Source organism: Magallana gigas, chromosome 8 (genome assembly GCF_963853765.1).
Source record: "Magallana gigas chromosome 8, xbMagGiga1.1, whole genome shotgun sequence".
Lineage (NCBI taxonomy): Eukaryota > Metazoa > Mollusca > Bivalvia > Ostreida > Ostreidae > Magallana > Magallana gigas.
Genome location: NC_088860.1, coordinates 21609393 through 21623342, shown reverse-complemented (window position 1 = coordinate 21623342; position 13950 = coordinate 21609393). Strand labels below are relative to the sequence as shown.

General features: G+C 32.5%; 2 protein-coding genes across 3 annotated transcripts in view; one reads left to right on the top strand and one right to left on the bottom strand.

Moving 5' to 3' along the window:
* LOC105343068 (dynein axonemal assembly factor 9) overlaps positions 1-9318 on the bottom strand; it is a 32951-nt gene extending 23633 nt beyond the window's left edge. The window contains exons 1-9 of one of the 2 annotated variants that reach the window (XM_066068464.1): positions 9162-9318; positions 6268-6350; positions 5870-5960; positions 5220-5248; positions 4808-4825; positions 825-949; positions 419-515; positions 177-255; positions 30-57 (exon numbers count right to left, since the gene is read on the bottom strand). In XM_066068464.1, the coding sequence (XP_065924536.1) occupies positions 30-57; positions 177-255; positions 419-515; positions 825-949; positions 4808-4825; positions 5220-5248; positions 5870-5960; positions 6268-6350; positions 9162-9235 (624 nt within the window). In that variant the 5' untranslated portion in view covers positions 9236-9318. The remainder of the gene's footprint in view (positions 1-29; positions 58-176; positions 256-418; positions 516-824; positions 950-4807; positions 4826-5219; positions 5249-5869; positions 5961-6267; positions 6351-9161) is intronic. The other variant, XM_066068465.1, reaches the window with a different exon arrangement.
* Positions 9319-9467: 149 nt separating this feature from the next.
* LOC105343067 (uncharacterized) lies at positions 9468-13950 on the top strand. Its single transcript, XM_011450235.4, has 5 exons — positions 9468-9612; positions 10781-11151; positions 11909-12004; positions 13560-13686; positions 13820-13950. The coding sequence occupies exons 1-5, from the start codon at positions 9546-9548 to the stop codon at positions 13891-13893; spliced, it is 735 nt and encodes a 244-aa protein (XP_011448537.2). The 5' UTR covers positions 9468-9545; the 3' UTR covers positions 13894-13950.

Sequence of the window (13950 nt, the reverse complement as noted above, 5' to 3'; positions counted from 1 at the left end):
CTATACTGTTAATACCCCTTGCAGTTTACCTTTTTCTGTAGTGTGAAAAAGCCACCTCTGAAAAACATTATTACATACACTCAATGATATTGAAAACATGCACAATTCAATGAACTTGATTTGACAAATCCATTACATTTTATCATTTCTGTATGACATATTCACTGTATAATTACCCTTTATAATCTTCTAATGCAAATGCTTGAATGATTGGCCATTTTTCAACCATCATGTGATCAAATTTTGCAGGATGACCTGAAATCAAAAGAAAAGAACATCATATTTTACCATTAAAACAACACTTTCCAAATACATGCAGATAAAAACAAAATATACAATGTTTTTATAACTTGAGTAAATAGTAAGACGCTGTTCACTGATGTGCAATGTAAGAATTATGGCAAAGATAATAGCCCACCCAGTATATTATGAGGGATTCCCACTTTTTTGACGCCCAACATCATGGCCACAAAGGACTGGATCTTGAATTCCTCCGCTGCCTCGTCATCCTCATACTGATGAAGAGAAACAGGTGAATATTGCCAAATCAAGCTGATCAAATTTGTACAGCATGTTCCAAGGGGTATTAAGAAAGATAAATGTATTCAAAGTAATAATTGATAAAATTTAAATGGTACAACACATTAGATTTTGTTTGTTTGTTGAGTCAAAAATCTGTACACACAGTAAATTCTGTGTGTAAAATTGGAAAAAAAAACCAATATCTTGGTTACCATTGTGTTTACACTTACATATATTTGTTTTGATTTCTTTTATCAATAAAGATAGTAAAATGTTTCCTGCATAAAATGATTTAAGTTTACCTCAGTGTCCAGTAAACAGTGGAACCTGAGATTTGTCCAGTGGGCCACATAGGGTAGCAGGTAGTGATAGTTGACAGGGTTACAATAAATGTCCACCTCATGTCTTCTGATCAACACTATCAGATCTGAAAGCAAAAAGAACTAGAACTGTCCTAATGGGACTAATACCCCCGCTAGGCTAATTTCAAATGGGACAAATAATTGAATTGAATAATAAAGGTTTGGAACACATACAAAAAAAAAATTCTAGAATTGTAAAAAAAAAATTAGTTAACAAAGAAAAATTTAAAATCAAAATTCTCAGAATTTCACTGTAAATACATATCTATAACAGTAATACATTTACAAATGTATGTATTTGATGATATATTTTTTTAATTTAATTGATTTAAAGAAAAACCAACAAAATGACAATAACCCCTCCCTTTGCAGTGAATAGAAATACCAGTAGCCAAGCAATGCTCTTCTGTTGATAAAACTTTCAATATCTTTCTAATAAGAGTCTTGACAGATGCAATTAGTTGTTACAAATTTTCCTCACTTTCTCCTATGGTATAATGGAAATTCCATATCAGAAAATTGATCCCATAGGACTATGATTTTCTTTGATGAACTTGTTAAATTTAATAAACTCCCAAAAAATTACCATAATTACCATACTATGTAAAAATATGTAAAAAAGAAAATTTAATATTACAAACAATTTTAAAATTGCCAAAACACTACAATCATATCAGTAATTTTAAATTTCATTTAAATTAATGCCCAATAGGGTCACTTCATCAATTTACTTGACAAATAAATTTAAACAACCTCTAAAAATAGTTTAACTTCTTTATTAATAATTATATTATTTATTTCCTTATAATGATAGACCTTTTGGTTTACATGAAACAGTTTTAAAATAGCCCCAAAACCATCACCCATTTTACAGATTATCAATTTCCCCTAAACACATGCTCCATCTGAACCATGGCTCAGATAATGGCTCCCTTGGGACAAATGAATTCAGCCACACTTGTCTTTGATGTTCTTATTAGCTCCTAAGAATTTATCATTGACAAACAAAAACTTTGCATTGTCAGTTGATAGAATACTAATAAAATATAAAAAAATTTTATTAGTAAAGACATAAAGACAAAAAACTACATCTGGATGTATTTATATAAATATATTTTAGAGTGTTTCCAATTAATTAATTAATAAAATCTGTAAGGATTACCTCCCTTTCTTTTCAACATTAGTGTACAATATATAGAATAAGGAAAATGAAAACTGTCATAAAATCATTAAATCTTGTCTGATCTTAAAAAAAATTGCAGGTGCACATCTTCAGATGGTGTTCAACATATGTACAAATTTTCAAACTGTTCCATGCAGTAATAAAAAATTCTATAGGGGGGACAAAGTTGCGTCTACAGACAGACGGACAGACGGACAGACGGACAGACGGACAGACAGACAGACGGACAGGGTGAAACCAATATACCCCCCTAAACTTCGTTTGCGGGGGTATAAAAAAAACTAGACACGATCTCGTTGCGAGCAACGAGGAGGTCTTCCGTTCGATTTTTAGAATGAAATATGACATCATCGACTTTGATTTTCGACAGCAAACATGTTATGGAAAAGGAGTAGAGTACTAATGCTTTATTGTATTGTTTTTGTATAAGTTCTCTTGCTTTTTTAACCTAATCTGGCTTTAATAACCTTTCACAAAATGGCTCTCATTATAGGGCTATAGATAAAAGATTTTAGAGCTCTTTGATCCCCTAATTTAAGGGGCAACTCCTTTTTTCTTGGATTCAAATGAAAGGACATTTAATTCTGAACACATTTTGTCAGCAAGTGTTTAGAAAATTTTTGGCCCCTAAAAACCCTTAATTACGTAACACATGATAAAATCATTACATTGCTTGAATATATAACTATAAGATAAACACATTTGCTTCTATAATATTTCACAAAATATTTCTTAGTAAAGGGCTACAGATTAAAGACTTTAGAGCCCTTTGGTCCCCTTTTATTAGGGGCCAGTCCCTTTTTCTTGATATGGAATGAAATGTCATTAAATTCTAAACAAATTTTGTTCAACACATGTTTAGTAATTCGTTACCGTTTTGGAGATAGATGAGAAAGAAGGTTTTAGGGGCCGGTCCCTTATCTCCTTTTAGGGGCCGTTCAACGAAATTTTGACGGTTGCAATTTGTTGAGAACATCCTTTTGAACAACTTTTCTTTTATACTGCATTACAAAATATTTTTCCTTTCTGAGATAAGGGTGATCAAAATTTTTGTCTTTTGGCCCCTAAAAACCCTTAATTGGGTAACACATGATAAAATCATTACATTGCTTGAATACAGAACTATAAGATAAACACATTTGCCTCTATAATCTATCACAAAATATCTCTCAGTAAAGGGCTACAGATTAAAGACTTTAGAGCCCTTTGGTCCCCTAATTTGAGGGGCCAGCCCCTTTTTCTTGATTTCAAATAAAAGGTCATTTAATTCTACACAAATTTTGTTCAACAAGTGTTTAGAATTTCGTTACCGTTTTGGTGATATATGAGAGAGAAGGTTTTAGTGGCCGGTCCCTTATCTTCTTTTAGGGGCCGTTTAACGAAATTTTGACTGTTGCATGTTGTAAAGTACATCATTTTGAACAACTTTTCTTATGTACTGCATTACAAAATATTTTTCCTTTGTGAGATATGGGTGATCGAAATTTTGGACTTTTGGCCCCTAAAAACCCTTAATTAGGTAACACATCATAAAATCATTACATTGCTTGAATACATAACTGTGAGATAAACATATTTGCTTCTATAATCTATTACAAAATATCCCTTGGTGAAGAGCTATGGGTAAAAGACTTTAGAGCCTTCTAGGTCCCTAATTTTAGGGGCCAGCCCCTTTTCCCTGATATCAGCAGAAAGGTCTTGTAAATATGAGCCTTTTTTACTTTACATGTTATATTAAAATATTTTCCAGAAAAAAGATAAAGAGAGAAAAGCACAAAAATTTACGACGTTTTTTTAATGGCAATTTTCGAGCCCTAGCGAGCTTTGGCGCCAGAAGTGCTAAACTTACAAAACAACAACCATGCAAAACTTCAATCTTTCCTTTACCAACCGTAGAAATTTGAGCTTAATATCTCTTATACTTTAGGAGAACGACAGAAGACAAAATACCCATATAAAAATTAGAAAAATCTCAATATCTCAAAAACGGATGTGACGTCATCAACACAAATAAAATTTAATCAGGTTCAGACCAATATCTATCGTATCTGAAACTTTCATTGAGATCGGCCGAGCCGTTTCTGAGAAATCGCGTGCACAAAAATAGGAAGAAAAAAAATAATAATAATAAGAAGAATAGGGAAAAAGAAACAAAGCAATAACAATAAGGTCTTCCGTTTCCAACGGAAGACCTTAATTCTTATGTAAATTAATCAACTCTCAAACAGAATGTACTGCATTACATGTAAATACCAAAAAAGAAACACAACATTACTTTAAAATCTGCAAATCAATGAAAATTTGGTAAAAAAGAAAATTAAACCAAAAAATAAAAACTCGCATTCATGTGAACAAAAAATACTCTCAAATGCATCAAACTGCAAAATGTACATTGTTTTGCCTCAGACTTAAATGACACATCATTGGATAAAACGCATAAAATGACTGTTGTATATATTTCTATAGACAGCAAGTAGCAAATAATATGTTATAGACGGCAACAAGGTGGCCAAAACTTTTTCATTATTTTCTTTCTTCAATTTATTAATACTGTACACAAATTGCTTGGGTCATTGACAAAACAAAACACACATATAAAATTTGTTACTGACTGTCAACAGAAATGTGACCGGTTGCTAAAGTTCGTAAAAAATATAACTTCTATCCCGACACATTTCCATAGACAGTCAGTAACAAACCTAATAATAAACAACATAAGTATATAGCCCATTACACTTACCAATCTGATCTACAATGTCTGCAAAGACAATTGACAGAATTTGGATGCATTTTACCTGGCACAACTTGCTCATGGTATATTCAAAAGGACCAAAGAGGATTATAATTCTGTTTTGAATTTCTTCAATTAACATGTTAGTTATGCCTGATGTATGAAACAAATGTCTGAAGTTTACATGTGTATGCTAAGAGCACTTGGGCAGTACACTTTTAGGGCATTCATGTTATCAACATCAACACTTTTTCAGTTGAAATTGAGAACACGTTTGAGACCTTTGTATAGCAGAACAACTATTTCTAACATCAACCCAGAAAGCAAAAGAAAATTCCAATAGTTTGCACCAAAGCAACACCGACAAATAGATATAAGGTAAACAATCATCAGGTACTTTAATCTGACATGATTATCTTACCATCTATGACTTCCTCCTCATATCCTGACCTGAAAAGAAAAAAAAATCATCATTTTTCTCTGATCACCGATAATTAAAATACTCTGTACCTAAAATCACTATAAAATTAATTAACTAGGTACTAAGACAAGAATTTATGACATATGTTCATCTTCCATATAACTTTTATTACATGCAATATCAGCTGTTTTACTCTCGTTGTATCGCAAAACACCACCATGAAAAAGGGGTAAAATTTTGTTCTTGTGTATGAAGGGCATCACCCGCTTTTAATCTTTGTCTGAAAATTGTGTATCATACATAAGACATTATGATAACCAATATGGATCATCTAACATATTCCATTCAAGGATACTTGTGTAATAAGTAAAAGTTTCTAAACATATAGAACAGACAATATCATTCCATGTCCCAAGTACCAGTAATTAGACCTTGACCTGTGTGACCCCTGACCTCAAAATTCATTAATGTATTTTTTTGTATGGGGTATCTGTTTACCAAATTTGATGTGTCTATCAGGGATTCTTATGATATTTTCTCAAAAGGGGCTTAATACATCTTCATCAAAGACATTAAAAAATGTTAATGAATATTACTGACTAAGATCATATCACTGGTGCTAGTGATTTATGAATTCTGTTTATACATACTGTTCAAGTTCTGCCTTTCTTCGTTCAAAGAATCCGAACAATAAATAATCAATGAGCTCCGTACTGCCTTCATGATATCGGCTGTCTATCCCTGGAAAATTAAAACAATACATCGTTTGGTAATTATATGAATCAGTAAACTATCACAATTACATGTATTTGATGGAAATTATTGTTCAATAAACTGTTGTGTTATCCTTGTCAAGTTTATCATAAAATACAATGAGTCAACACAAAAAACTATATAAAATTCCTGTTCACTTACAGTCATTTTATGTTTTTACATCACATATTGACATTATAAAAGCCCTTCTATCTTTTTCTATAAGTTATTAACTTCCACACTAATGGGGGGGGGGGCGGCTTTACTACATTTTTACAGCTACTAGCTAGTTTACCTGCAATGCAAAGAATGGCATCTGGTTTGTTGTCCCCATCATCTGACTTCAGTAACTCTTGTACTTTTCGCAATCTTGCGCCACTGTCAAATATATTTATTTATATCGTACATTTGTTTGAGGATAAAAATATATCTATACATTGTATACCAATACATATATATTTAAATTTTTATGTAAATATTGAAAAAATTCTTACATTAGGAATTTTGCTAGTTTGTGATACAGGAAAAGAATTGTAAACTATAACAGATTTAATTAAAGTTGGTAAACCTACAACGTTATTCAACATATATAATTTACATATCTGGCCATTTTTGCTATTAAGTTTAATTAAAAGCTTAGCAAACATTTATTTAACATGAGGCCCATGGGCCACACCACTCACCTAATCCAAAAATCCAAAATGCCTGACTCAAGCAGCTGGAGCCCTGATATTACATTATTGATGCAACTGAAAACTTTTCAAGCTTACTAGTTGTCACATTTATTTTACACATTATAGTCTTCCTTTATAAAGGAAGACTTTTGTTCTAGTATATTTCAAAATAAGCTACATGTAACGCAGCATTTTTCAATGAATGATTTTGTTTTATAGTATTTCTCTGTAACTATAGTATGTCCTAAGATATTTATGCAGCACATTTGGGCGATTTTTAATAAAGATAAAAGTGCAATTGCAATTTATTACTATTCATACAGGCCGTGGTTAACAACTGAAACCATGGAGGGGGGGGGGGGCATGTGGGCCCCAAAGTTTTCAAAGTTTATGGGTCTAAAGTTAAACTTATGGGCCTTCATACAACACCAATAAATTCTATTAAAAATAAACATTTGTATGTTGTATAAGTTGTGCATAGGATCAATCTTTTTTTTTTACAGTGTCTCTATAACATAATAACGTTTAACTGCATAACGGGACATAAAGTAAATAAGTTTTAAATCAAATCATAATTATTTCTAATCTTTCTACACTTGAATAAACTGTTAAGTCTTACATGAGACAGGTGCATGCTTCTGACAGCGGATATTGTTAAACAAACATTGACCATGCGACGAGTCATCAGGTGGCTGATTACTTAATAGAGGATACACCGGCGAGAACTTGTTTGATGCAAGGTACAGTTGACTGAGAGGATTAATATTATAATACATGGAAATAAAATTAAAAATAAGGTATTTTTGATGAACATACAACTCGCATAATACAAGATATTGGCAGTCATGTTCCTGCAGCATTCAAAAACTTGCTCTGTATAAAAGTATAATACACACCCCCAAATTTGATCAAATTTTGGCTGAATAAAGGTAAGAATTATACACAGGACTTTATGGTACTCACCCTAACAAATTATAAAAAACAAACCAAAAACAATACTATTCTGAAAAAATCACTCATCACGTGGACAACCAGATTTTGAATTTCTTATCGCCCACATGAAATTTTATTTGCATTGAAGAGTGGAAGAGTGGATATCCACACCCTGTCATACTATTTATATTTGCACCATGGACCATTAAAAAAGTAACCATGATTAAAGATAGTTTAAACATTGAAACTTTTGAAAATTTTTAAGTAAAAAATATATATTTCCAGTGTTTGGGTATCTGTCCATCCCCTTGTGCGCATTTAGATATGGATATGCATGATTTCTTCTCATTGTAATGAATTATTAGCAATCAGTTAACTAAACTCATTTATATTTCATTCAAGAACTATGTGGTCATGAATTAATTGCCCCAAAACCTTAAGGGCAAAGTCTCTGAAAGAGACACGAATTGATGAGTAATCTTAACATGCATTGTTTACAGAGCAGTTCAAAGCTGAAAACTATTACTGCACTAAAAAGGGATTTTTTTTAAACATGCTGAAAAAATTACACATTCAAGAAAAATGTATGACAAAATAGCTGAATCAAGCTACTATGAATAGCGGCGATTAATGGTAACACGTATATATAAGAAAATCAGTGAAAAATGAAAGTTGAATCAAGGCCAAAAAAAGTTTCTTCCAGCCCTGGGCGCCGCCATATTGGCAGCCATTTTGTTTTTAAAAAGTGAGTTCGATCATTGATTGACTGGTACTTATCGATGTTTTTTGCCCCTAAACTCAATTAAATAAGTTCCAGTGTTTCAATAGAAGCTAGTAATTTGAATTAAAAGAAATTAAAAAGGAAACCAGATAAGTTTCAATAGTGCTTCAATCAAGAAACACGACTTGTTTTAAGTATGTCTTATCAAATTATCAGATGGAAAATAAAAACATTAACGTCAAGGAACAGATCTTTTAGATACTGAATAAAGTATTCAATTTTATTACAGCGGCATTCGTATGAGTTAAATTGATGAACAATGAAAGAATAAATTTTAAAAAATTCGGAATCACATAACTCTTTTCGGCTATTTCCGAAGCAAAACTTGAACGTTTTACATCTGAAATATGACCTCATAATGTTACTGAGCATGTGACGTTTAGTTTAACTTTGACGAATGATTGAGTAGGCAACCATGCAGGCGGATCCTACTGTGTGTGTTTTAAATAGATTTTATTATACAAAAATCAAACTGCACTGTGTTAAATCTGCACTCGGTCCAACGGTCACACCGGTAACATATTATGTATAAATATATATAGCTAAATCAGAAGATTGTACTGCCTATAATGTTAGTGTTGCACTTAAGTATTGGATAGCTCCTTATTAAAAAATTTTGTACAAAATATAGAAAATTTGAGATGAAAAAACTGTTTAATCTTAAAACCTATGGGAATTGTATTGAGGAATGGTACAGACGGGGTCAGGTGAGCTAAAACATGAACCAGACGACAAATTCTATGTTCTGGAGGGAAAATATGTACCTAGGTTCATTACAAAAACATTTGATTGCTTCCATACCTCACAAATGATGAAAATGTTTCAAGTTTAATGTGTCTTCTTGCTGAGGACGGACGTTTGAATTTTTGGGACATGACTTTTGCGTTCTTTGAATATTACCGACCGCCATGAAAAATCAACATCCGGTGATAGGATATGGTTTTGCTAAAAACCCCAAAATAAGAATCATTATTAGTAAACTAATAATTCTGTATTTAATCAAATTGTCCCGTAATTAAACTCTCTAATATAAATACAGCGTTTTGCCGTTTATAAAAGAAATATATGACTTATCTAAATGTAATTCCAAAATAGGTTAGAGAAATAGTTATGGAACAACTTACTTTTAAAACTATACTGGTTCTCATCTGAGTTTCTGGTTCACTTTCACCGAGGACATCGAAAATGCGGACCATTGTGGCAAAATTGGCCGATCAGATTTTATTTTCAACGTACAGACAATTTTTCCCAGGTATATATACATTTGATTTAATTGCTTATACATGTATCAACTTCATAACCTGACTACACACCAAAATATACAGAGTAGGCAGCTGCTGCAGATGCAGGTATCCGGGGAAATTCGGGAAGACATACTTTAGTCTGTCCCAAGATATTTTTGCCTCATATTTTCATAAGTTATTCGATATTTATAAATACCTCTTGCTTCAGACGATGTTAATTCATTAGTATGAAAAATTCCCAAGATTTTCCTTTTGAAACGCCCCTCTAGTTTGTCAGGTTAATACAGAAGAGTCGGCAATCTATTAATAATAATGTAGTGACGTCACATTCACCCCGAGACTTCGAAAAAAGATGTGTTGGCATCAGGAATTGTTTAATTTGTTTTTCAAATCGCCCACATGAAAATTTAGTCGCAAATGGCGAGTGGGCGACTGTTAATTTCAAACCCTCGATATGGATGCAAAAAAAATTTAAATGAATTTGAATACAAAATTAAATACAATATTTAAATACAATATATCTTACAAAATTCTTTTTATTATACATAATTTTTAGTTTACGCTACAGTATGTAACCAATACTTCAAGTTTTTATTGATTTATGATTTTATATTTACATCTACCAAGTATGATTTCCCTCTATTTTTTACAGAGACTTATAGTTAATTCATAGCTTGTAAAAAAAATTTGCACTGAAAACTTCAAATCTACATGCCATGTTTATTGATTGGTCGAAAAATTATGGACTCCCTGAGATAATCATGATGTGAATTAAGATTTTAACATAATGTTCAATGCAGAGTTTTTTCCTTTTAAAAGTGTTTGCAGTGTCAGTTCACTTTGGCAGTTTAGGTTTCATAGTGTTGTCCAGTAGGCTTCATTTGTAAAAACCTTTAAAAAAAAATTGAGAATAAAAGGTCAGAAATACCGGAAATTTGTGGAATGAGGCGGCAAGCAATTCCAGACAAACTATAATTTTATTTTGGCCTGATCTTGAATAAAATTAGGTTTCTTCCAATTTCTTATCTCTTTTTATAAAATGGAATTAACACTAGTAGAAGAACAGTTATATTTTAAATATGTAAAAGAGTAAAAATGAATTAGGCTAACATAATAAACCATAATGAAATGAACATTCATATTCCATATATTTCATATATCCTTTTTTTTAATCAGGATGTTATGTTGCAACCCCACGAGCAATGTCAACTCGGTTCTGGGATGGAAAAAATTTCACCAAAGTTGAAGATTTCAGTAAGGTGGACCAGTTTGACAGAGATAAATCAAGAGATGAAGTGGAATCTGAGAAAATCTTGGAAAAGCTCGGAGAAGATGATTACCGTGTGAGCCCCAGACCTACTCTACAGGCGGCACCAAGGGGGCTCAAATATAGGAAAAAGTACATACAAGAACTGGAGAGTCACGTGAAACAAGAAGAAAAATTCAGCATTGAAAATATAGAAAAGATTCTCGGGGAAATGGTCGCTGCCCAACAGCAGCAGAAGAAAGAGAAGACACCCAAGGGATTGGATGAAATAAAAGATGAAGTATGTGCATATCGGTGATTGGTCCTGGTGAAAAATGGGGAAAGAAATTTAGCCAGCTTTCATTATTAAATCTGAAATTTAGCCAGCTTTCCTTTTGAAATCTTATTTGAAGAAGAGATCATAAGTTTTTAGTTTTCAGTATATTAACTAATCTCGGTAGAGATTTTACACGGCCTGATACACTGTTAGTATTTGGACTGATACCTTCACTGAATTTCAGGACAGTCCTTCATAATTCAGGTCTGGAAATTTAGCTCTAACTTTGGTCACTTGTCACGGTTAAAATCATTATGCAGCTCAATTATCCTTCACATTAATCATTACTATTGAATGTGCATTTTTCTTTAATATTAAATTGGATATTTCTAACAATTTATCCAGCTGGTGTGTTTGTTTATACTGTATTTAAACCACCATTTGCTTGTACCTTTAAAAACAAGAGTTTCCAAAGTCATTTAAAGAAAATGATTGCAGAATGAAAACATTAAGTTGTGTATGCAGGTTTAATTTAGATAATTTATAAGGATGATTGAGCTGCAAAATTGAAATGGATGAGACACTAGAATATTATGATTTTAATCGCAACAAGCGGCAGAAGTAGAGGCTGAATTTCCCCGACATGAATTATGAAGGACTGTTCAAAGATTGCTTGAAGGCGTTGAATCTCTGCCTAGATTATAAGATAAACCCAAAAAACTTTTGCAACATAATCTTTTATAGGTAAGGAGATTGATTCATATATTTTTTCCTATTTCAGTTCTCCCTATTAAAGAATGAAAGACCTCCTCACCCATATGGTTCTAAGCAAAAAAAATGCATCATTTGTGAATATGATGTCCATCTTGATTACAAAGTAAGTGTGCTTGACAAAAAACTCATGTATAGGTAACTATCATGATTAAAAATGCAGTTCTAAATATGAAATGATCTTCATTGATTTTATAATTCATTCTCTATAGAACATTGTGGAGCATATGGCTTAATGGTCATAGGCGTTAGGCTAGTAACCGATTAGTTGCTGGTTTTACGCGGGGGTGTTAAGGAAGCATATGGAATCTGAGTTACATGTAATTCCGTGAAATCTCAAATCTTAGTTATTATGTACAGATTCAAATATATAAGCAACGAAACGTAGACCAAAAACAAATAAAAGATACTGAAGACAATTTTTGCCAGAAATTAGTTTGTATTACGTAGATTTACACATTGATGACGTCATGACCAAAAGTTGAATGTCGTGTGAATTTGATCGGAAAGCATTGTAAACAAATTCAAAATATAACTAATCTAAGAACTCTAATAAAGTATTGTGGTGTGATTTATTGAGAATTGAACATAAGAATACTGGGGGAGATGTTAGTTTCATCAATCATTCGCTAAAAGGTATGTAAATTTGCTTTTATTTCTCGGGCAGGCTTTCCTCTGTCGTTGTTTACGATATAAAAATCCGACTAGAACAACACTACCCCGTGTATATTGAACTTGAAATTTTATACGTATCGTTAGTTTGATCAATGCTTAAATTGAAAAGTGCTGCTAAAATCCCATGTTGTGTGTTGTTTTAATGCAATTTGCCGTTTTCCGTGCAAACTTTATAAATGTTGGGAAGGTTTTACGAGAACCGGATGAATAACTTTTTAATAAGGAAATACATAGGATTCTAGCAGCGGTTTTGATTAAACTGAGATGTTTTGCCTTCACTTGGTATGTTTATTTTATTTTGGAAACCGCGGGGTAGTGTTGTTCTATCTCATTTTATGTTAAGGAATATACGTAAGCTATTTATAGTTGTCACGTGATAATGCACCAATGTGGCAGTGATGTACTACCCGATTTTATTGCACTGACATCTATTTTAAAGGATAATACTAAGTTTTTGATCTTATTCAAAATAATTATTTAATTTCACGATTTTGAATACAACAGTCAAAATAAGACGGCAAATTGCCCATATGCTTCCTTAACACCCCGCGTAACCCTGCTCTGGTTACTTGATGTTGTGTATTGTGCACCTAGACAAGGCACTTTATTTTGTGTCTCAGTCCACCAGGCTGAAATTGGGTACCGGCTTAACCTGGGAGTTGAACTGGGATGGGCTGGTGTCCCACTTAGGGGGAGTCAATGACTCTCGTCCGCTTAGCACCACTGAAATTGAGGATTAGCATTGGCTTCATGTGTCGTGAACCTCAATAAAAAATTATATGAAAGCAAAAACACATTGATTTTATATTAATGCTTCTACATATACATTGACGCACAAAAACCACTCCAAAAAACAAAAATAAATTGACTTGCTAATTACATGACAAACATTCAGAGTGTCTACTTGAAGAAAATATTCATAAAAAATACTCCATTTCTTTTATTTGAAGAAATGAATCATATGTTAATTTCTTTTGGTCAAACAGAATGTGCGGTTGCTGAGTCAGTTTGTGTCCAATCACACGGGGATGATATACCATCGCGGAATCACGGGGCTGTGCATCCCCATGCAGAAACACATCGCCAGTCTCATCAAAACTTCCCGAGCCTTCGGTAAGAACAGCCATTCATTTAGAATGTCAGTGCAGCTACAGATAAAGTCTTTGTGTTTTTCTTTTGATACGTCTGAATTCTGGAGCAATTTTTGCGTTGGTGATTAATTTTTAAAATTATTGAACTTTTACAGGTTTCATGCCTTACTCCAACAAGATAATGGAGTTCCAAGCAGACCCTGATATTCGACAAAAAGACAGGAGCTAAATATTTTCTTTGTATAGATTTTCACCCAACTTTTGTTTGATTAAAGGAAAAAAAATG